Here is a 24440-nt window from a genome sequence, read left to right on the forward strand (position 1 = left end):
TTACACCCCTGGCATCAATATGACATCACAGAGATTTAGGGAACCACGTTCATCAAAGAGAAGGGCTCTGTATTAGAGAAATTAAGGAGTTAGAGCCTAATGAGAAGGCTTTGCTGGGACTAAGTCCTCAGTGTCTGGGGGATCGCCATGCAGCTTTCAATAGGCAAGGTAATGGGGTACCCAGGGTTGTAATTGCTCCACTGCTATTTTCTGTTGTCCTTGTGTTACCCACCATTCCTGTTGTCACGGGAAATGGTAGAGCTGTCTTGACAGAACAGCCAGGTGGTAAAGGGTAGAGCTGACTGAACAGAACAGCCAGGTGGTTTTATAAAGGGTAGAGCTGACTGAACAGAACAGCCAGGTGGTTTTATAAAGGGTAGAGCTGACTGAACAGAACAGCCAGGTGGTTTTATAAAGGGTAGAGCTGACTGAACAGAACAGCCAGGTGGTTTTATAAAGGGTAGAGCTGACTGAACAGAACAGCCAGGTGGTAAAGGGTAGAGCTGACTGAACAGAACAGCCAGGTGGTTTATAAAGGGTAGAGCTGACTGAACAGAACAGCCAGGTGGTTTTATAAAGGGTAGAGCTGACTGAACAGAACAGCCAGGTGGTTTTATAAAGGGTAGAGCTGACTGAACAGAACAGCCAGGTGGTTATAAAGGGTAGAGCTGACTGAACAGAACAGCCAGGTGGTTTAAAAGGGTAGAGCTGTCTGAACAGAACAGCCAGGTGGTTTTATAAAGGGTAGAGCTGACTGAACAGAACAGCCAGGTGGTTTAAAGGGTAGAGCTGACTGAACAGAACAGCCAGGTGGTTTTATAAAGGGTAGAGCTGACTGAACAGAACAGCCAGGTGGTTTTATAAAGGGTAGAGCTGACTGAACAGAACAGCCAGGTGGTTTTAAAAGGGTAGAGCTGACTGAACAGAACAGCCAGGTGGTTTTATAAAGGGTAGAGCTGACTGAACAGAACAGCCAGGTGGTTTTATAAAGGGTAGAGCTGACTGAACAGAACAGCCAGGTGGTTTTATAAAGGGTAGAGCTGACTGAACAGAACAGCCAGGTGGTTTTATAAAGGGTAGAGCTGACTGAACAGAACAGCCAGGTTATAAAGGGTAGAGCTAACTGAACAGAACAGCCAGGTGGTTTTATAAAGGGTAGAGCTGACTGAACAGAACAGCCAGGTTATAAAGGGTAGAGCTGACTGAACAGAACAGCCAGGTGGTTTTATAAAGGGTAGAGCTGTCTGAACAGAACAGCCAGGTGGTTTTATAAAGGGTAGAGCTGTCTGAACAGAACAGCCAGGTGGTTTTATAAAGGGTAGAGCTGACTGAACAGAACAGCCAGGTGGTAAAGGGTAGAGCTGACTGAACAGAACAGCCAGGTGGTTTATAAAGGGTAGAGCTGACTGAACAGAACAGCCAGGTGGTTTTATAAAGGGTAGAGCTGACTGAACAGAACAGCCAGGTGGTTTATAAAGGGTAGAGCTGACTGAACAGAACAGCCAGGTGGTTTTATAAAGGGTAGAGCTGACTGAACAGAACAGCCAGGTGGTTTTATAAAGGGTAGAGCTGACTGAACAGAACAGCCAGGTGGTTTTATAAAGGGTAGAGCTGACTGAACAGAACAGCCAGGTGGTTAAAGGGTAGAGCTGAATGAACAGAACAGCCAGGTGGTAAAGGGTAGAGCTGACTGAACAGAGGCGTGGAAACAGATAAAATAACTGGTTTAATCAATCAACATCAGTTATCCATTGGAAGGGTTCATCAGTTCTCCCTGGGAAGGGTTCATCAGTTGAAGGGTTCATCAGTTCACCCTGGGAAGGGTTCATCAGTTCTCCCTGGGAAGGGTTCATCAGTTCACCCTGGGAAGGGTTCATCAGTTCACCCTGGGAAGGGTTCATCAGTTCACCCTGGGAAGGGTTCATCAGTTCACCCTGGGAAGGGTTCATCAGTTCACCCTGGGAAGGATTCATCAGTTGAAGGGTTCATCAGTTCTCCCTGGGAAAGGTTCATCAGTTCACCCTGGGAAGGGTTCATCAGTTCACCCTGGGAAGGGTTCATCAGTTCACCCTGGGAAGGGTTCATCAGTTGAAGGGTTCATCAGTTCACCCTGGGAAGGGTTCATCAGTTCTCCCTGGGAAGGGTTCATCAGTGTTGGTTATTAGGCTATTTGTGATGAGCAATTGTCATCATGTGCTGTTCGCATCAGGGGTGTAGACATCGATGGGCCTGGGTGGGCAAAGACCCACCCATTGTGGAGCCAGGAGCAGACAGGCCCACCCAATCAGATTGATGTGGTCAGAGCATGTTTGTGGACTTCTATTAAAATAAGTTACATTTTGAGATTGAAAATCTGAAAAAAAACATAGGAAAACATTTTTCACAAAGGGTGCCTTTCCTTCGCTGGGTGGGCCGTTAGGGAACTTTATGGCTACATTAGAGTAGACCCACTTCTCCAAGCACCACTACACCACTGCATAGGGCTGATGGAGAGACAGCAGTCACACACGGCATGATGGTAAAGGACCACTACACCACTGCATAGGGCTGATGGAGAGACAGCAGTCACACACAGCATGATGGTAAAGGACCACTACACCACTGGACAGGGCTGATGGAGAGACAGCAGTCACACAGCATGATGGTAAAGGACCACTACACCACTGGACAGGGCTGATGGAGAGACAGCAGTCACACACAGCATGATGGTAAAGGACCACTACACCACTGGACAGGGCTGATGGAGAGACAGCAGTCACACACGGCATGATGGTAAAGGACCACTACACCACTGGACAGGGCTGATGGAGAGACAGCAGTCACACACGGCATGATGGTAAAGGACCACTACACCACTGGACAGGGCTGATGGAGAGACAGCAGTCACACACAGCATGATGTTAAAGGATTAGCAGTCCATAAACTCAGACATAAGCCAGTAGGTTCCAATCATAGGAATACAAAAACACAACCCTTAAGCATTTCCAATATGAATGTACAGCTATTACTTTCCATTGCAAAAAGCATTTCATGTTTAGCACACAAAGTAACTGGTGACCTAAAGTTTAAAGTGGAACTGACAGCGTTTTAACTGCTTTGCAGATATGAAACAAACAGACAATCATAATATCATTCAAAAATATCAAATTCCCAGTTTATTCTACTAAACCAACTTCATAAGAGGTTTTAAAAATAGGTTCTATTTGACTCAACGTTCCATGAGGTACACTAAGGCCAGAGATAGGCTCTGAGATGCTTGTCATCACATGATTAATATCATTCACCAATACGTTTCATAGTAGTCCAGAACATATTGCTATCAGGTTGTAAATCCCAGCTGGGCTGGTACATTGTTAACTGTTGGTAGTCCAGAACATATTGCTATCAGGTTGTAAATCCCAGCTGGGCTGGTACATTGTTAACTGTTGGTAGTCCAAAACATATTGCTATCAGGTTGTAAATCCCAGCTGGGCTGGTACATTGTTTACTGTTGGTAGTCCAGAACATATTGCTATCAGGTTGTAAATCACAGCTGATCTGGTACATTGTTTACTGTTGGTAGTCCAAAACATATTGCTATCAGGTTGTAAATCCCAGCTGGGCTGGTACATTGTTTACTGTTGGTAGTCCAGAACATATTGCTATCAGGTTGTAAGTCCCAGCTGGGCTGGTACATTGTTAACTGTTGGTAGTCCAAAACATATTGCTATCAGGTTGTAAATCACAGCTGATCTGGTACATTGTTTACTGTTGGTAGTCCAGAACATATTGCTATCAGGTTGTAAATCCCAGCTGGGCTGGTACATTGTTTACTGTTGGTAGTCCAGAACATATTGCTATCAGGTTGTAAATCACAGCTGATCTGGTACATTGTTTACTGTTGGTAGTCCAGAACATATTGCTATCAGGTTGTAAATCACAGCTGATCTGGTACATTGTTTACTGTTGGTAGTCCAGAACATATTGCTATCAGGTTGTAAATCACAGCTGGGCTGGTACATTGTTTACTGTTGGTAGTCCAGAACATATTGCTATCAGGTTGTAAATCCCAGCTGGGCTGGTACATTGTTAACTGTTGGTAGTCCAGAACATATTGCTATCAGGTTGTAAATCACAGCTGATCTGGTACATTGTTTACTGTTGGTAGTCCAGAACATATTGCTATCAGGTTGTAAATCACAGCTGGTCTGGTACATTGTTTACTGTTGGTAGTCCAGAACATATTGCTATCAGGTTGTAAATCCCAGCTGGGCTGGTACATTGTTAACTGTTGGTAGTCCAGAACATATTGCTATCAGGTTGTAAATCACAGCTGGGCTGGTACATTGTTAACTGTTGGTAGTCCAGAACATATTGCTATCAGGTTGTAAATCCCAGCTGATCTGGTACATTGTTTACTGTTGGTAGTCCAGAACATATTGCTATCAGGTTGTAAATCCCAGCTGATCTGGTACATTGTTTACTGCCTCCATTCAGGATACACTGTTTCAGTTTCAATGACACAATATTCTGGACAAAAACAGACAAATCTAAGGCTGGGAATGTCAGTACAATGAAACTAGCAAGGGCAATGATCACACGTCAGTCATAACCTGGCTAATAGGCTAGCGTACCTATTTATGTAGCATTAGTTGTTGCTCTGGCTAGCATTAGTTGTTGCTCTTGCTAGCATTAGTTGTTGCTCTGGCTAGCATTAGTCGTTGATCTGGCTAGCATTAGTTGTTGATCTGGCTAGCATTAGTTGTTGCTCTGGCTAGCATTAGTTGTTGCTCTGGCTAGCATTAGTCGTTGATCTGGCTAGCATTAGTTGTTGCTCTGGCTAGCATTAGTCGTTGATCTGGCTAGCATTAGTCGTTGATCTGGCTAGCATTAGTCGTTGATCTGGCTAGCATTAGTCGTTGATCTGGCTAGCATTAGTCGTTGATCTGGCTAGCATTAGCTGTTGATCTTGTTGTTGTTGATGTGTATAACTGAGGGAGCGAGAGCCTACCTTTTCATGGTTGTTTGATCAATAGGACTGTAAAGTACCCAAATGTAAGAGGACTCCAGTGGCGTTGACATGTTTACAGAAATCCATTCAGGTGAATTTTGCAGCTTTTCTAATGATGTTCTAATGATCCGAAGTCACCTGTAAACACACAGTCCAGTTCATAGTGAATGATGACAGGTCCTACTTCCTGTAAACACACAGTCCAGTTCATAGTGAATGATGACAGGTCCTACTTCCTGTAAACACACAGTCCAGTTCATAGTGAATGATGACAGGTCCTACTGCCTGTAAACACACAGTCCAGTTCATAGTGAATGATGACAGGCCCTACTGCCTGTTAACACTCAGTCCAGTTCAAAGTGACTGATGACAGGCCCGTGTGTCAAATGGCTTGTTTGTATAAAGGTCTACTGTATGTCTGATTGGCTATAGCGCACTGGTTCTGTAGACTCCGGTCCTGGACAAGACAGATGTTTTTATTCGGTTAATTTACTGCAGTGACTTTTTTAATTGTCCAAACGCACGGCTGCTTTCCCACTATATTTCTATAGAAATGCCTTAGTACATGTAATCCCCAAACATTCTAAGAATCTATGAAAACGTCAGATTTCTTTAAGTGTCATTTTCTTCCTGGTGGTGTATATGAACTGATATTTATAAGATTTCATGTTGCTAAAATGCTGTCATTTCCACTTTAAATGCAAAAAACACAAGTTATTTTCAAAGTGATGGCTAATAACAGCAAGAGCGCTGCATTAAAACACACAAAGAGATGGCTAACAACAGCAAGAGCGCTGCATTAAAACACACAAAGAGATGGCTAATAACAGCAAGAGCGCTGCATTAAAACACACAAAGAGATGGCTAATAACAGCAAGATCGCTGCATTAAAACACACAAAGAGATGGCTAATAACAGCAAGAGCGCTGCATTAAAACACACAACGAGATGGCTAACAACAGCAAGAGCGCTGCATTAAAACACACAAAGAGATGGCTAACAACAGCAAGATCGCTGCATTAAAACACACAAAGAGATGGCTAATAACAGCAAGACCGCTGCAATAAATAACACAGTTCCACTCACCAGATGATGATCATTTGAAATGTAAATGAGCAACAACGTCCTCTTTGATAACGAATAAAATGAAATCCAACTTTATTTGTCACATGCGCCGAATACAAGTGTAGACCTTAACATGAAATGCTTACTGACAAGCCCTTAACCAACAGTGCAGTTCAAGAAGAGTTAAGAAAATGTTTACCAAATAAACTAAAGTCAAAAAAATAAATAAAATCATAAAGTAATACAATAACATAACAATAACGAGGTTATATACAGGGGGTACCGGTACCGAGTCAGTGTGCGGGGATACAGGTTGGTTGAGGTAATTTGTACATGTAGGTCGGGGTGAAGTGACTATGCATAGATAATAAACAGCAAGTAGCAGCAGTGTACAAAACAAATGGGGTGTCAATGTAATAGTCCGGTGGCCATTTGATTAATAGTTCAGCAGTCTTATGGTTTGGGGGCAGAAGCTGTTAAGGAGCCTTTTGGTCCTAGACTTGGCGCTCCGGAACCACTTGCCGTGCGGTAGCAGAGAGAACAGTCTATGACTTGGGTGACTGGAGTCTCTGACAATTTTATGGGCTTTCCTCCGACACCTCCTGTATAAACTCAGCAAAAAAAGAAACGTCCCTTTTTCAGGACCGTCTTTCAAAGATCATTCGTAAAAATCCAAATAACTTCACAGATCTTCATTGTAAAGGGTTTAAACACTGTTTCCCATACTTGTTCAATGAACCATAAACAATTAATGAACATTCACCTGTGGAACGGTCGTTAAGACACTAACATCTTACAGACGATAGGCAATTAAGGTCACATTTATGAAAACTTAGGACACTAAAAAGAGGCCTTTCTACTGACTCTGAAAAACACCAAAAGAAAGTTGCCCAGGGTCCCTGCTCATCTGTGTGAACGTACCTTAGGCATGATGCAAGGAGGCATGAGGACTGCAGATGTGGCCAGGGCAATAAATTGCTATGTCCGTACTGTGAGACGCCTAAGACAGTGCTACAGGGAGACAGGACGCACAGCTGATCGTCCTCGCAGTGGCAGACCACGTGTAACAACACCTGCACAGGATCGGCACATCCGAATATCAAACATGCGGGACAGGTACAGGATGGGCAACAACAACTGCCCGAGTTACAGCAGGAACGCACAATCCCTCCATCAGTGCTCAGACTGTCCGCAATAGGCTGAGAGAGGCTGGACTGAGGGCTTGTAGACTTGTTGTAAGGCAGGTCCTCACCAGACATCAACGGCAGCAACATCGCCTATGGGCACAAACCCACCGTCGCTGGACCAGCAAAAAGTACTCTTCTCTGACGAGTCACGGTTTTGTCTCACCAGGGGTGATGGTCGAATTCACGTTTATCGTCGAAGGAATGAGCGTTACACCGAGGCCTGTACTCTGGAGCAGGATCGATTTGGAGGTGAAAGGTCTGTCATGGTCTGGGGCGGTGTGTCACAGCATCATTGGACTGAGCGTTTTGTGATTGCAGGCAATCTCAACGCTGTACGTTACAGGGAAGACATCCTCCTCCCCCATGTGGTACCCTTCCTGCAGGCTCATCCTGACATGACCCTCCAGCATGACAATGTCACCAGCCATACTGCTCGTTCTGTGTGTGATTTCCTGCAAGACATGAATGGCAGTGTTCTGCCATGGCCAGTGAAGAGCCTGGATCTCAATCCCATTGAACACGTCTGGGACCTGTTGGATCAGAGGGTGAGGGCTAGGGCCATTCCCCCCAGAAATGTCCGGGAACTTGCAGGTGCCTTGGTGGAAGAGTGGGGTAACATCTCACAGCAAGAACAGGCAAATCTGGTGCTGTCCATGAGGAGGAGATGCACTGCAGTACCTAATGCAGCTGGTGGCCACACCAGATACTGACTGTTACTTTTATTTTGACCCGCCCCTTTGTTCAGGGACACATTATTCCATTTCTGTTAGTCACATGTCTGTTTAACTTGTTCAGTTTACGTCTCAGTTGTTGAATCTTGTTATGTTCATACAAATATTTACACACGTTAAGTTTGCTGACAATAAACGCAGTTGACAGTGAGAGGACATTTGTTTTTTTGCTGAGTTTAGGTCCTGGATTGCAGGAAGCTTGGCCCCAGTGATGTACTGGGCCGTTCGCACTACCCTCTGTAGCGCCTTACGGTCAGAGGCTGGGCAGTTGCTATACCAGGCGGTGATGCAACCTGTCAGTACGCTATCGATGGTGCAGCTGTAGAACTTTTTGAGGATCTGGGGACCAACGCCAAATCTTTTCAGTTTCCTGAGGGGGAAAAGGTATTGTCATTGCCCACTTCACGACTGTCTTGGTGTGTTTGGACCATGATAGTTCGTTGGTGATGTGGACACCAAGGAACTTGAAACTCTCGTCCCGCTCCACTACAGCCCTGTTGATGTTAATGTGGGCCTGTTCGGCCCGCCTTTTCCTGTAATCCACGATCAGCTCCCTTGTCTTGCTCACATTGAGGGAAAGTTTGTTGTCCTGGCACCACACTGCCAGTTCTCTGACCTCCTCCCTATAGTATGTCTCATCATTGTTGGTGATCAGGCCTGCCACTGTTGTGTCATCAGAAAACTTAATGGTGTTGGAGTCGTGTTTGGCCACGCAGTCATGGATGAACAGGGAGCACATGAGGGGACTAAGTACACACCCCTGAGGGGCGACAGTGTTGAGGATCAGCGTGGCAGACTTGTTGTTGCCTACCCTCACCACCTGGGGGTGGCCCGTCAGGAAGTCCAGGATCCAGTTGCAGAGGGAGGTGTTTAGTCCCAGGGTCCTTAGCTTATTGATGAGCTTTGAGGGCACTATGGTGTTGAACACTGAGCTGTAGTCAATGAACAGTATTCTCACATAGGTGTTCCTTTTGTCCAGGTGGGAAAGGGCAGTGTGTAGTGCGATTGAGATTGCATCATCTGTGGATCTGTTGGGGTAGTGTGCGATTTGGAGAGGGTCTAGGTTATCCGGGAGGATGCTGTTGATGTGAGCCATGACCAGCCTTTCAAAGCACTTCATGGCTACCGGCATGAGTGCTACGGGTCGGTAATCATTTAGGCAGGTTACCTTCGCTTCCTTGGGCACAGGGACTATGGTGGTCTGCTTGAAACATGTAGGTATTACAGACTCCGTCAAGGAGAGGTTGAAAATGTCAGTGAAGACAGTTGCCAGTTGGTCCGCGCATGCTTTGAGTACACGTCCTGGTAATCCCTTGGCTTTGTGAATGTTAACCTGTTTATTGGTCTTGCTCACATCGGCTATCGAGAGCGTTATCACACAGTCATCCAGAGCAGCTGGTGCTCTCGTGCATGCTTCAGTGTTGCTTGCCTCAAAGCGAGCATAAAAGGCATTTAGCTTGTCTGGAATCCTTGCGTCCCTGGGCAGCTCAAGTCTGGGTTTCCCTTTCTAGTCCGTAATAGTTTTCAAGCCCTGCCACATCAGAGCCGGTGTTGTAGGATTCAATCTTAATCCTGTAATGACGCTTTGCTTGTTTGATGGTTCATCTGAGGGCATAGCGGGATTTCTTATAAGCGTCCGGATTAGTCTCCCACTCCTTTAAAGCTGCAGCTCTAGCCTTTAGCTCGATGCAGATGTTGCCTTTAATCCATGGCTTCTGGTTAGGGGTATGTACGTACCAGTCACTGTGGGGACAACTTCATCAATGCACTTATTGATGAAGCCGATGACTGAGGTGGTGAATTCCTCAATGCAATTGGATGAATCCCGGAACATATTCCAGTCTCTGCTAGCAAAACAGTCCTGTAGCGTAGCATCCGCGTCATCTGACCACTTCCGTATTGAGCGAGTCACTGATACTTCCTGCTTTAGTTTTTGCTTGTAAGCTGGAATCAAAAGGATAGAATTATGGTCAGATATGCCAAATGGAGGGCGAGGGAGAGCTGTGTATGTGTCTCTGTGTGTGGAGTAAAGGTGGTCTAGAGTTTTTTTTCTCTGGTTGCACATGTAACATGCTGGTAAACATTTTGGTAAAACTGATTTAAGGTTGCCTGCATTAAAGTCCCCAGCCACTAGGAGCACCTCTTCTGGATGAGCATTTTCTTGTTTGCTTATGGCCTTATACAGCTCGTTGAGTTCGGTCTTAGTGCCAGCATCGGCCTGTGGTGGTAAATAGATGGCTACGAATAATATAGATGAGAACTCTCTTGGTAGATAGTGTGGTCTACAGCTTATCATGAGGTACTCTACCTCAGGCGAGCAATACCTCTGGACTTCTTTAATATTAGACATCGCGCACCAGCTGTTATTGACAAAAAGACACACACCCCCACCCCTCGTCTTACCAGACGTAGCTTCTCTGTTCTGCCGGTGCACGGAAAATCCCGCCAGCTCTATATTATCTGTGTCGTTGTTCAGTCACGACTCGGTGAAACAAAATATATTACAGTTCTTAATGTCCCGTTGGATGATCGTAATCGTAGATCATAACGTTTTTCCCCAGTGATTACATATCAGCAAGTAGAACGGAAGGCAATGGGAGTTTACTCGCTCGCCTACAGATTCTCAGAAGGCAGCCTGATCTGCGTCCTCTTTTCCTCCGTCTTTTCTTCACACAAATGACGGGGATGTGGGCCTTTTTCCCGGGAGAGCAGTATATCCTTCTCGTTGGACTCGTTAAAGGAAAAAGGGTTTTCCAGTTCATGGTGAGTAATCCCAGTTCTGATGTCCAGAAGTTATTTTCGGTCATAAGAGACAGTAGCAGCAACATTATGTAAAAAATAAGTAAAAGAAATAAGTTACAAACAACGCAAAAAAAACTATTGGTCAGGGGCATGTAAAACGTCAGCCATCTTAACACACTCCTGCAGCCGCTGCAAACTACCCAACAACATAAGATTGCTAGCTAGGGAAAACTACTGCTCGCTATTGTGCAGTAACCTGTTGGCCTTCAAGAAGGCCGAAGTTTTCATTAAAAACGGTCCCACTCTTTATGTAAAAATGTGATTGGTTGATTCCACTGTCACTCCAAAATGTTGCCCTAGTACAGTTGAACGGCAGATGCCTTGCTTCTGATTGGCCTAGCCAATGGCTGACTTAGATAGCTAGATTTTGATCATTTTTTCTCTTCAGTGTTAACCCTTTCCTTTCCAACTAAAACTGAAGAGATTAAATCATTGAACATAACAATATAATTTTTTATACTATAATAATTATTTAATAAATCCTTAGCCCTTCTCTGAAGGCGTTGAAGGCCCATTGTTCCCCACTGTGTTTGGGTTAGTAATCATTTATAGAGTGGCTCTATTTGCCCTCAGTGTGTATTTTGTTTCACTACTCTGGATGTTTAAAGTAAATACTGGACATTTTGGCCTTATTATGGAGGTAATTTAACAAATTATAATAATGGTCTTGAATTGGACATTTTTCTGACCTCGGTCTTGACTCTGTCTCGGACCCCTTCTCCCCATCTCAGTCTTGACTCGGTCTCGGCCCCATTATCATAGGACCCTCTCTCACTATCATAGGACCCTCTCTCATTATCATAGGACCCTCTCTCACTATCATAGGACCCTCTCTCACTATCATAGGACCCTCTTTCACTATCATAGGACCCTCTCTCATTATCATAGGACCCTCTCTCACTATCATAGGACCCTCTCTCACTATCATAGGACCCTCTCTCACTATCATAGGACCCTCTCTCATTATCATAGGACCCTCTCTCACTATCATAGGACCCTCTCTCACTATCATAGGACCCTCTTTCATTATCATAGGACCCTCTCTCACTATCATAGGACCCTCTCTCACTATCATAGGACCCTCTCTCACTATCATAGGACCCTCTCTCACTATCATAGGACCCTCTCTCACTATCATAGGACCCTCTCTCATTATCATAGGACCCTCTCTCATTATCATAGGACCCTCTCTCACTATCATAGGACCCTCTCTCACTATCATAGGACCCTCTTTCATTATCATAGGACCCTCTCTCATTATCATAGGACCCTCTCTCATTATCATAGGACCCTCTCTCACTATCATAGGACCCTCTCTCACTATCATAGGACCCTCTCTCACTATCATAGGACCCTCTCTCATTATCATAGGACCCTCTCTCATTATCATAGGACCCTCTCTCACTATCATAGGACCCTCTCTCACTATCATAGGACCCTCTCTCATTATCATAGGACCCTCTCTCACTATCATAGGACCCTCTCTCACTATCATAGGACCCTCTCTCATTATCATAGGACCCTCTCTCACTATCATAGGACCCTCTCTCATTATCATAGGACCCTCTCTCATTATCATAGGACCCTCTCTCATTATCATAGGACCCTCTTTGTTTATCATAGGACCCTCTCTCATTATCATAGGACCCTCTCTCACTATCATAGGACCCTCTCTCACTATCAAAGCACCCTCTCTCTCATGAATATTTCCACACATCATCCTCAAATCTATCTGCAGTCCTCTTTCTCTATTGCTCTTGCTATTTCCATCTTTCTTTCATTCTTCCATCCATCTTCAACTGCCTCCCACACTCTCACACAAAACTAATAGTGACATTTGTTGTCTACTCCTCCCCCTCCCCTCTCCTTTTTTCTTTCTTTCTTTCTTTTGCTCTTTCCATGTCTCTCACACATACAGAGCCTCCAGAAAGTATTCACACCCCTTGACTTTTTCCACATGTTGTTGTGTTACAGCCTGAATTCAACATGGGGCACTGGCCTACACACAATACCCCATAATGTCAAAGTGGAATTATATATTTTTAAATGTTTACAAATATATCAAAAAATGAAAAGCTAAAATGTCTTGAGTCAATAAGTATTCAACCCCTTTGTTATGGCAACCCTAAATAAGATCAGGAATAAACATTTGCTCAATAGGTTGCATGGACAATAACAACATGATCTCTGAATTACTTCCTCTGTACCCCACAAAGATCCCTCAGTCGAGCAGTCAATTTCAAACACAAAAACCAGGGAGGTTTTCCAATGCCTCGCAAAGAAGGGCACCTATTGGTAGATGGGTAAAAAAAAAAAAGAAGCAGACATTGAATATCCCTTTGAGCATGGTGAAGTTATTAATGGCACTTCGGATGGTGTATCAATACACCCAGTCACTACACAGATGCAGGTGTCCTTCCTAAGTCAGTTGCTGGAGAGGAAGGAAACCACTCAGGGATTTCACCATGATGATAATGGTGACTTATAAAACAGTAACAGAGTTTAACGGCCGTGATAGGAGAACACTGAGGATGGATCAACAACATTGTAGTTACTCCACCATACTAACCTAAATGACAGAGTGAAAACAAGGAAGCTGGTACAGCATATAAATATTCCCAAACATGCCTCCTGTTTGATACTAGGCACTGGAGTAATACTGCAAAAAACATGGGAAAGCAATTCACTTTTTGTCCTGAATACAAAGTGTTATATTTGGGGCAAATCCAATAAAACACATTACTGAGTACCAGTCTCCATATTTTCAAACATGGTAGTGGCTGCATCATGTTATGCGTATGCTTGTAATCATTAAGGACTGGGGATTTTTCAGGATACAAAATAAACAGAATGGCGCTAAGCACAGGCAAAATCCTAGAGAAAAACCTGGTTCAGTCTGCTTTCCACCAGACACTGGGAGATGAATTCCCCTAACCAGCAGGACAATAACCTAAAACACAAGGCCAAATCTACACTGGAGTTGCTTACCAAGAAGACAGTGAATGTTCCTGAGTGGCTGAGTTACAGTTTGGACTTAAATCTGCTTGAAAATATATGGCAAGACTTTCAAATGGTTGTCTAGCAATGATCAACAACCAATTTGACAGAGCTTGAAGAAGTTTGAAAAGAATAATGGAGAAATGTTGCACAATCTAGGTGTGGAAAGCTCTTGGAGACTTACCCAGTAAGACTCGCAGCTGTAATCACTGCCAAAGCTGCTCCTACAAAGTATTGACTCAGGGGTGTGAATAGTTATAAAATTAGATATTTCTTTATTTAATTTGCAATACATTTGCAAAAACATGTTTTCACTTTGTCTTTATGGGGTATTGTGTGTAGATGGGTGAGAGAAAAAAAAATCACTTCAATCCATTTTGAATTCAGGCTGTAACACAACGAAATGTAGAATAAGTCCAGGGCGTATGAATACTTTCTGAAGGCACTCACTGTCTCTCTCTCTATCACTCTCTCTCATCAAACTCCTCTCGCCTCTCTTGTCTCTAGAACTCTGGCCACAGGGACTGTGATGTCCAGTATGCAGAGCTGGATACTGCGTCTCTGGCCTTCTCCCCCAGCACACGGAGCTCTATGCACTCTGCCGGGGACCTTGTCGAGTATGCAACCATCCAGCCTAGCTCACACTAACGCATGCCATTATAGGCCTTTTCCCTCCGACTCTGGCCTCAAGGTACACAGACTAGTGCACTCTCCTCTCCCATCTCTCATCTCCAACTGCCTCCCACACTCTCCTCTCCTCTCCTCTCCTCTCCTCTCCTCTCCTCTCCTCTCCTCTCCTCTCCTCTCCTCTCCTCTCCTCTCCTCTCCTCTCCTCTCCTCTCCTCTCCTCTCCTCTCCCATGCCTTAATCTCCCACTGCCTCCCATACTCTCCTCTCCCTCTCCTCTCCTCTCCCATCCCTCCATCTCCAACTGCCTTCCACACTCTCCTCTCCCATCCCTCCATCTGCAACTGCCTCCCACACTCTCCTCGCCTCTTCCCTCCTCGCCTCTCCCTCTTCAGCCTCTTCTCTCCTCGCCTCTCCCTCTTCAGCCTCCTCTCCCCTCCTCGCCTCTCCCTCTTCAGCCTCCTCTCCCCTCTTCGCCTCTCCCTCTTCAGCCTCCTCGCCTCTCCCTCTTCAGCCCCCTCTCCCATCCTCGCCTCTCCCTCTTCAGCCTCCTCTCCCCTCCTCACCTCTCCCTCTTCAGCCTCCTCTCCCCTCCTTGCCTCTCCCTCTTCAGCCTCCTCTCCCCTCTTTGCCTCTCCCTCTTCAGCCTCCTCTCCCATCCTCGCCTCTCCCTCTTCAGCCTCCTCACCCTCCTCACCTCTCCCTCTTCAGCCTCCTCTCCCCTCCTTGCCTCTCCCTCTTCAGCCTCCTCTCCCCTCCTTGCCTCTCCCTCTTCAGCCTCCTCGCCTCTCCCTCTTCAGCCTCCTCTCCCCTCCTCGCCTCTCCCTCTTCAGCCTCCTCGCCTCTCCCTCTTCAGCCTCCTCCCGCCTCCTTGCTTCTCCCTCTTCAGCCTCCTCGCCTCTCCCTCTTCAGCCTCCTCTCCCCTCCTTGCTTCTCTTGCCCTTGTCTTTTAGTCTGCTATTGTTTCGTCCACGACTCCTCTCTCTTCTCCCCTGAAAGATTTCATTTTCCCACTAGTGTGAAGACCACCTCTTCTCCCCCTGAAATAGTTAGTTTACCTGCTTGTGTAAAGATTATCACTGTTAAACAGGGCAGTGACTGCAGTGAGCCAGATTCACTGTTTAACAAGGCAGTGACTGCAGTGAGCCAGATTCACTGTTAAACAGGGCAGTGACTGCAGTGAGCCAGATTCACTGTTAAACAAGGCAGTGACTGCAGTGAGCCAGATTCACTGTTTAACAGGGCAGTGACTGCAGTGAGCCAGATTCACTGTTAAACAGGGCAGTGACTGCAGTGAGCCAGATTCACTGTTAAACAGGGCAGTGACTGCAGTGAGCCAGATTCACTGTTAAACAGGGCAGTGACTGCAGTGAGCCAGATTCACTGTTAAACAGGGCAGTGACTGCAGTGAGCCAGATTCACTGTTAAACAGGGCAGTGACTGCAGTGAGCCAGATTCACTGTTAAACAGGGCAGTGACTGCAGTGAGCCAGATTCACTGTTAAACAGGGCAGTGACTGCAGTGAGCCAGATTCACTATTAAACAGGGCAGTGACTGCAGTGAGCCAGATTCACTGTTAAACAGGGCAGTGACTGCAGTGAGCCAGATTCACTGTTAAACAGGGCAGTGACTGCAGTGAGCCAGATTCACTGTTAAACAGGGCAGTGACTGCAGTGAGCCAGATTCACTGTTAAACAGGGCAGTGACTGCAGTGAGCCAGATTCACTGTTAAACAGGGCAGTGACTGCAGTGAGCCAGGTTCACTGTTAAACAGGGCTGTGACTGCAGTGAGCCAGATTCACTGTTAAACAGGGCAGTGACTGCAGTGAGCCAGATTCACTGTTAAACAGGGCAGTGACTGCAGTGAGCCAGATTCACTGTTTAACAGGGCAGTGACTGCAGTGAGCCAGATTCACTGTTAAACAGGGCAGTGACTGCAGTGAGCCAGATTCACTGTTAAACAGGGCAGTGACTGCAGTGAGCCAGATTCACTGTTAAACAGGGCAGTGACTGCAGTGAGCCAGATTCACTGTTAAACAGGGCAGTGACTGCAGTGAGCCAGATTCACTGTTAAACAGGGCAGTGACTGCAGTGAGCCAGATTCACTGTTAAACAGGGCAGTGACTGCAGTGAGCCAGGTTCACTGTTAAACAGGGCAGTGACTGCAGTGAGCCAGATTCACTGTTAAACAAGGCAGTGACTGCAGTGAGCCAGATTCACTGTTAAACAGGGCTGTGACTGCAGTGAGCCAGATTCACTGTTAAACAGGGCAGTGACTGCAGTGAGCCAGATTCACTGTTAAACAGGGCAGTGACTGCAGTGAGCCAGATTCACTGTTAAACAGGGCAGTGACTGCAGTGAGCCAGATTCACTGTTAAACAGGGCAGTGACTGCAGTGAGCCAGGTTCACTGTTAAACAGGGCAGTGACTGCAGTGAGCCAGATTCACTATTAAACAGGGCAGTGACTGCAGTGAGCCAGATTCACTGTTAAACAGGGCAGTGACTGCAGTGAGCCAGATTCACTGTTAAACAGGGCAGTGACTGCAGTGAGCCAGATTCACTGTTAAACAGGGCAGTGACTGCAGTGAGCCAGATTCACTGTTAAACAGGGCAGTGACTGCAGTGAGCCAGATTCACTGTTAAACAGGGCAGTGACTGCAGTGAGCCAGATTCACTGTTAAACAGGGCAGTGACTGCAGTGAGCCAGATTCACTGTTAAACAGGGCAGTGACTGCAGTGAGCCAGATTCACTGTTAAACAGGGCAGTGACTGCAGTGAGCCAGATTCACTGTTAAACAGGGCAGTGACTGCAGTGAGCCAGATTCACTATTAAACAGGGCAGTGACTGCAGTGAGCCAGATTCACTGTTAAACAGGGCAGTGACTGCAGTGAGCCAGATTCACTGTTAAACAGGGCAGTGACTGCAGTGAGCCAGATTCACTGTTAAACAGGGCAGTGACTGCAGTGAGCCAGATTCACTGTTAAACAGGGCAGTGACTGCAGTGAGCCAGATTCACTGTTAAACAGGGCAGTGACTGCAGTGAGCCAGATTCACTGTTAAACAGGGCAGTGACTGCAGTGAGCCAGATTCACTGTTAAACAGGGCAGTGACTGCAGTGAGCCAGATTCACTGTTAAACAGGGCAGTGACTGCAGTGAGCCAGATTCACTGTTTAACAGGGCAGTGACTGCAGTGAGCCAGATTCACTGTTAAACAGGGCAGTGACTGCAGTGAGCCAGATTCACTGTTAAACAGGGCAGTGACTGCAGTGAGCCAGATTCACTGTTAAACAGGGCTGTGACTGCAGTGAGCCAGATTCACTGTTAAACAAGGCAGTGACTGCAGTGAGCCAGATTCACTGTTAAACAGGGCAGTGACTGCAGTGAGCCAGATTCACTGTTAAACAGGGCAGTGACTGCAGTGAGCCAGATTCACTGTTAAACAGGGCAGTGACTGCAGTGAGCCAGATTCACTGTTAAACAGGGCAGTGACTGCAGTGAGCCAGATTCACTGTTAAACAGGGCAGTGACTGCAGTGAGCCAGATTCACTGTTAAACAGGGCTGTGACTGCAGTGAGCCAGGTTCACTGTTAAAACAAGCAGCTCTGTGTTCCTTCTCAAAGGACCTCCCAACTGCTGCCATCTTCCCTCCCATTCAGGGATGGAAGTACAGAATAACATGACTGTGTCCTAAATGGCACCCTATTCCCTATATAGTGCACTACTTTTGCCCAGAGCCCTGCCTTATCTTTCACCCTATGGGCCTTTGTCAAAAGTAGTGCACTATGTAGCGAATAGGGTGCCATTTGAGAAGCAAACAATGCCTATGGACATGGTCCAGGTATAAGTAACACAAGTGTAATTTCCTTCATGTTGTCTCAACACAGAGCTGGTTTAGGGAGAGACAACCACATGAACACAGTGCTGGTTTAGGGAGAGACAACATGAACACAGTGCTGGTTTAGGGAGAGACAACATGAACACAGTGCTGGTTTAGGGAGAGACAACATGAACACAGTGCTGGTCCCAGGGAGAGACCACCACATGAACACAGTGCTGGTTTAGGGAGAGACCACCACATGAACACAGTGCTGGTTTAGGGAGAGACCACCACATGAACACAGTGCTGGTTTAGGGAGAGACAACCACATGAACACAGTGCTGGTCCCAGGGAGAGACAACCACATGAACACAGTGCTGGTCCCAGGGAGAGACCACCACATGAACACAGTGCTGGTTTAGGGAGAGACCACCACATGAACACAGTGCTGGTTTAGGGAGAGACCACCACATGAACACAGTGCTGGTTTAGGGAGAGACAACCACATGAACACAGTGCTGGTCCCAGGGAGAGACCACCACATGAACACAGTGCTGGTTTAGGGAGAGACCACCACATGAACACAGTGCTGGTTTAGGGAGAGACCACCACATGAACACAGTGCTGGTTTAGGGAGAGACCACCACATGAACACAGTGCTGGTTTAGGGAGAGACAACCACGTGAACAGGGTCTTTATGAATAAGCCTTTCCTTGTTGTTCTTAAAGAGGAATCAAGTCAACTGTCTGTCTGTCTGTGTGGTGCAGCATCGTAGGGGTCCAATCCACAGTTTCCCAAATACAAGAGCGTAGTAAGGGCCTACTCAGACGAATGGGTGACAAATGTTTTCCGTGAATTTGAGCATTTCAGAAATAGAGTGACATCTAGAGGTTCAACAGAATGGAGACTGACCGTTGGTCTACAGAAAGATCCATTTTAGAGTTGTTGAGTAGGGAGTTGGTCGTGTTTTTTGGCACACAGAAATATGATTTTATTCAACGATATTTCTAATTTGACATGCAAAGTCTTCCAAATGTAAAATAAAATTACAAATTAAAGTTTTCACTTTAAAAAGAAATGTATTTCATAAAGAGTTCATTCATGGATATGTTAATTCATGAAATATATGTTGATTAATGGAAGATATTAGTGATGCATTCCCCAGTTTCATTGAATGGACAGCTTAATGCTCAGCTTAATGAGAGAGATTGAATGCACAGCTTAATGAGAGAGATTGAATGCACAGCTTAATGAGAGAGATTGAATGCACAGCTTAATGAGAGAGATTGAATGCACAGCTTAATGAGAGAGATTGAATGCTCAGTTTAATGAGAGAGATTGAATGCTCAGTTTAATGAGAGATTGAATGCACAGCTTAATGAGAGAGATTGAATGCACTGCTTAATGAGAGAGATTGAATGCTCAGCTTAATGAGAGAGATTGAATGCACAGCTTAATGAGAGAGATTGAATGCTCAGCTTAATGAGAGAGATTGAATGCACAGCTTAATGAGAGAGAGAGCTTCTGTCACAGTGTGAAGACGTGATGCTTTTCTTACCTACCATCTTATTGGCATCATAGGAGGCTTGACATCCAGAGTAAGAGGCCATTTTCTAGGAGACATTCAGGTGTAAATGGGTTCTGTCGTTATGTAAAGTGATATAGACCAGGAGTCTGCAGTAATAATAACACAGTCTACGCAGTGGAAGTGTAACTTTCAAAATGACTTTTCTTCATGCCTATTTAAGCATCACAATAAGTCAATTTATACCTGGTTCTAACATGTGTCTTGATCTTTTCCACATTCTGACTGTGCCCCCATTGTAGCTGTTGCATCTACATATGGTAGTAAAATGTGTCTTTTATCTGTTCACTGTGTCCACATTGTGACCAGATATCCTGGTCCCTCCCTGAATGCAAATTATTTGATAGATCTTCTTTCAATATCATATTGATTATTTATTGTACGACACATTGATGCCATAAGTCAATGATGTCACCTGTCAATTATTTTAGAGGGCGGAATAATGATTTTTTTATTTTTATTTTTTTATTTCACCTTTATTTAACCAGGTAGGCCAGTTGAGAACAAGTTCTCATTTACAATTGCGACCTGGCCAAGATAAAGCAAAGCAGTTCGACACATACAACGACACAGAGTTACACATGGAGTAAAACAAACATACAGTCAATAATACAGTAGAAAAATATGTCTATATACAAAGTGAGCAAATGAGGTGAGATAAGGGAGGTAAAGGCAAAAAGGCCATGGTGGCAAAGTAAATACAATATAGCAAGTAAAACACTGGAATGGTAGATTTGCAGTGGAAGAAAGTGCAAAGTAGAAATAGAAATAATGGGGTGCAAAGGAGCAAAATAAATAAGTACAGTAGGGGAAGAGGTAGTTGTTTGGGCTAAATTATAGATGGGCTATGTACAGGTGCAGTGATCAGTGAGCTGCTCTGACAGCTGGTGCTTAAAGCTAGTGAGGGAGATAAGTGTTTCCAGTTTCAGAGATTTTTGTAGTTCGTTCCAGTCATTGGCAGCAGAGAACTGGAAGGAGAGCCGGCCGAAGGAGGAGTTGGCTTTGGGGGTTACCAGAGAGATATACCTGCTGGAGCGCGTGCTACAGGTGGGTGCTGCTATGGTGACCAGTGAGCGGAGATAAGGGGGGACTTTACCTAGCAGGGTCTTGTAGATGACCTGGAGCCAGTGGGTTTGGCGACGATTATGAAGCGAAGGCCAGCCAACGAGAGCATACAGATCGCAGTGGTGGGTAGTAAATGGGGCTTTGGTGACAAAACGGATGGCACTGTGATAGACTGCATCCAGTTTGCTGACTAGAGTGTTGGAGGCTATTTTGTAAATGACATCACCGAAGTCGAGAATCAGTAGGATGGTCAGTTTTACGAGGGTATGTTTGGCAGCATGAGTGAAGGATGCTTTGTTGTGAAATAGGAAGCTAATTCTAGATTTAACTTTGGATTGGAGATGTTTGATGTGAGTCTGGAAGGAGAGTTTACAGTCTAACCAGACACCCAGGTATTTGTAGTTGTCCACGTAATCTAAGTCAGAACCGTCCAGAGTAGTGATGCTGGACAGGCGGGCAGGTGCAGGCAGCAATCGGTTGAAGAGCATGCATTTAGTTTTACTTGTATTTAAGAGCAGTTGGAGGCCACGGAAGGAGAGTTGTATGGCATTGAAGCTCGTCTGGAGGGTTGTTAACACAGTGTCCAAAGAAGGGCCAGAAGTATACAGAATGGTGTCGTCTGCGTAGAGGTGGATCAGAGACTCACCAGCAGCAAGAGCGACATCATTGATGTATACAGAGAAAAGAGTTGGCCCAAGAATTGAACCCTGTGGCACCCCCATAGAGACTGCCAGAGGTCCGGACAACAGGCCGTCCGATTTGACACATTGAACTCTATCAGAGAAGTAGTTGGTGAACCAGGCGAGGCAATCATTTGAGAAACCAAGGCTATTGAGTCTGCCGATAAAGATGTGGTGATTGAAGATTTAAGTGGTTTCACTGTCCAGATCCATCTATATACACTTGTAAGATATCTAGACAGTATGGGCCCCTGACTACCTCTGGATGTGCTCAGGAAAATCTGATCACAATGTGTGTTTTGATTGTGTCCACATTTGAAGACAGGTGTACACAATCAGGATGTGGACAAGATCAGGAAAAAGGATACATGTCAGAACCAGGTTTAAACGGGCCTGTAGAGATTTTCTATGGAGTTCATTGTGAAAGTTAAATGTGTGTAATTCAGATCAATTTAAAATGGATTTCAGACAAAGTTTGAGTGAGTGAATATTGCAGAAATGATCCGTCAGTCAGATGCTGCTGTAAAAAAGTGAGTGTTGATAGTCACAATGCTCTGAGTCAGTCTCATTGTGTCCTAAAATGTCACCCAATTCCCTACATTGTACACAGAAATGTAGAGCACTATAGGGAATTGTGTTCCACTTTAGGGAATAGTGTTCCACTATAGAGAATAGTGTGTCGGCATAGGGAATAGTGTTCCGCTATGGAGAACAGTGTGTCGCTATAGAGAATAGTGTTCCGCTATAGGGAATAGTGTTCCGCTATAGGGAATAATGTTCCGCTATAGGGAATAATGTTCCGCTATAGGGAATAGTGTTCCGCTATAGGGAATAGTGTTCCGCTATAGGGAATAGTGTTCCGCTATAGGGAATAGCGTGTGACTATAAGGAATAGAGTGTGAGTATAGGGAATAGTGAGTGACTATAGGTAATAGTGTGTGACTACAGGGAATAGTGTGTGGCTTGTAAATGTTGCGACATTTCGTTTCTGGTAACAGAACAAAATAGTCAGCACATAGTGACTTCTGATTTAGCTGTACTTTAATTAATGCAAACACGTGCGTGGTATATGAGTGGTTCGTATAGATACGGTCTCGCTGTTTTACCTCGCAGGGCAGACAGAGAAGAGAACGACACCTCCTTTGTTCTCTCTTTTATACTCTGACAGAGATAGTTCCTGCTCAATGCTGGCCTGTCCGAGGGAGGAGGAGCGTGGTTTAAACTTGCTCCTCCTGTCGTCGGCGTGCAGGCTGATCCCAGCGTCGTGACGCACTTCCTGTCGCCGGTTGTAGTTCTTCTTGTCTTCAACAGTTGATTTATCCATAGTTTATATACTTAACATTGTAGCATAGCTTCCCCGGTATATTATATAAGTTATGCATACAAATAGCCAGTTCAACCCTAACAGGCTATAGGGAATAGTGTTCCTCTATAGGGAATAGTGTTCCTCTAAAGGGAATAGTGTTCCTCTAAAGGGAATGGTGTTCCTCTATAGGGAATAGTGTTCCTCTAAAGGGAATAGTGTTCCTCTATAGCAATAGTGTTCCTCTAAAGGGAATAGTGTTCCTCTAAAGGGAATAGGGTTCCTCTATAGGGAATAGTGTTCCTCTATAGGGAATAGTGTTCCTCTAAAGGGAATAGTGTTCCTCTATAGGGAATAGTGTTCCTCTATAGGGAATAGTGTTCCTCTATAGGGAATAGTGTTCCTCTAAAGGGAATAGTGTTCCTCTAAAGGAATAGTGTTCCTCTAAAGGGAACAGTGTGTCACTACAGGGAATATTGTCTCGCTATAGGGAATAGAGTGTGAGTATAGGGAATAGTGAGTGACTATATGGAATAGTGTGTGACTATAGGGAATAGAGTGTGAGTATAGGGAATAGAGTGTGAGTATAGGGAATAGTATGCCGCTATAGGGAATAGTGTGCCGCTATAGGGAATAGTGTTCGGTAATAGGAAATGGTGTGTCGCTATAGAGAATAGTGTTCCTCTATAGGGAATAGTGTGCCGCTATAGGGAATAGTGTTCCTCTATAGGGAATAGTGTGCTGCTATAGGGAATAGTGTGCTGCTATAGGAAATAGTGTGCGGCTATAGGGAATAGTGTGCGGCTGTAGGGAATAGTGTGCTGCTATAGGAAATAGTGTGCCGCTATAGGGAATAGTTTGCCCCTATAGGGAATATTTTTTGGGGGGGAATAGAGTGTTGCTATAGAGAATAGTGTTCCACAAGAGGGAATACTGTTCCGCTATAGGGAATAGAGTGTCGCGATAGGGAATAGTGTTCCGCTATAGGGAATAGTGTTCCGTTATAGGGTATAGTGTTCTGCTTTAGGGAATTGCGTGTGACTATAGGGAATAGTGAGTGACTACAGGGAATACTGTGTGAGTATAGGGAATAGTATGCGGCTATAGGGAATAGTGTGCCGCTATAGGGAATAGTGTGCGGCTGTAGGGAATAGTATGCGGCTATAGGGAATAGTGTGCCGCTATAGGGAATAGTTTGCCGCTATAGGGAATATTATTTTTCTTTTGGGAATAGAGTGTTGCTATAGAGAATAGTGTTCCACAAGAGGGAATAGTGTTCCGCTACAGGGAATAGTGTATCGCTATAGGGAATAGCGTGTTGCTATAGGAAATAGCGTGTGACTATAGGGAATAGTTGTGTGGATATAGGTAATAGTGTGCCGCTATCGGGAATAATGTGTCGCGATAGGGAATAGTGTGCCCCTATAGGGAATAGTGTGCCGCCATAGGGAATAATATGTCGCTATAGGAAATAATGTGCCGCTACAGGGAATAATGTTCGGGCATAGGAAATAGTGTTTCTCTATAAGGAATAGATTGTTGACATAGGGAATAGTGTTTCTCTATAAGGAATAAATTGTTGACATAG

General features: G+C 45.1%; 1 protein-coding gene across 2 annotated transcripts in view; it reads left to right on the forward strand.

Annotated features, from left to right (window-relative positions):
* Positions 1-24440, forward strand: part of LOC106581602 (nectin-1) — a 344741-nt gene that overhangs the window by 308531 nt on the left and 11770 nt on the right. The window contains exon 9 of one of the 2 annotated variants that reach the window (XM_045704181.1): positions 14280-14463. The exons of the other annotated variant lie outside the window; for it this stretch is intronic. Coding sequence (XP_045560137.1) covers positions 14280-14420 — 141 coding nt within the window. The 3' untranslated portion in view covers positions 14421-14463. The remainder of the gene's footprint in view (positions 1-14279; positions 14464-24440) is intronic. 2 annotated transcript variants of the gene reach the window in all.

This window comes from Salmo salar, chromosome ssa20, assembly GCF_905237065.1.
Source record: "Salmo salar chromosome ssa20, Ssal_v3.1, whole genome shotgun sequence".
NCBI classification, from domain to species: Eukaryota; Metazoa; Chordata; class Actinopteri; order Salmoniformes; family Salmonidae; genus Salmo; species Salmo salar.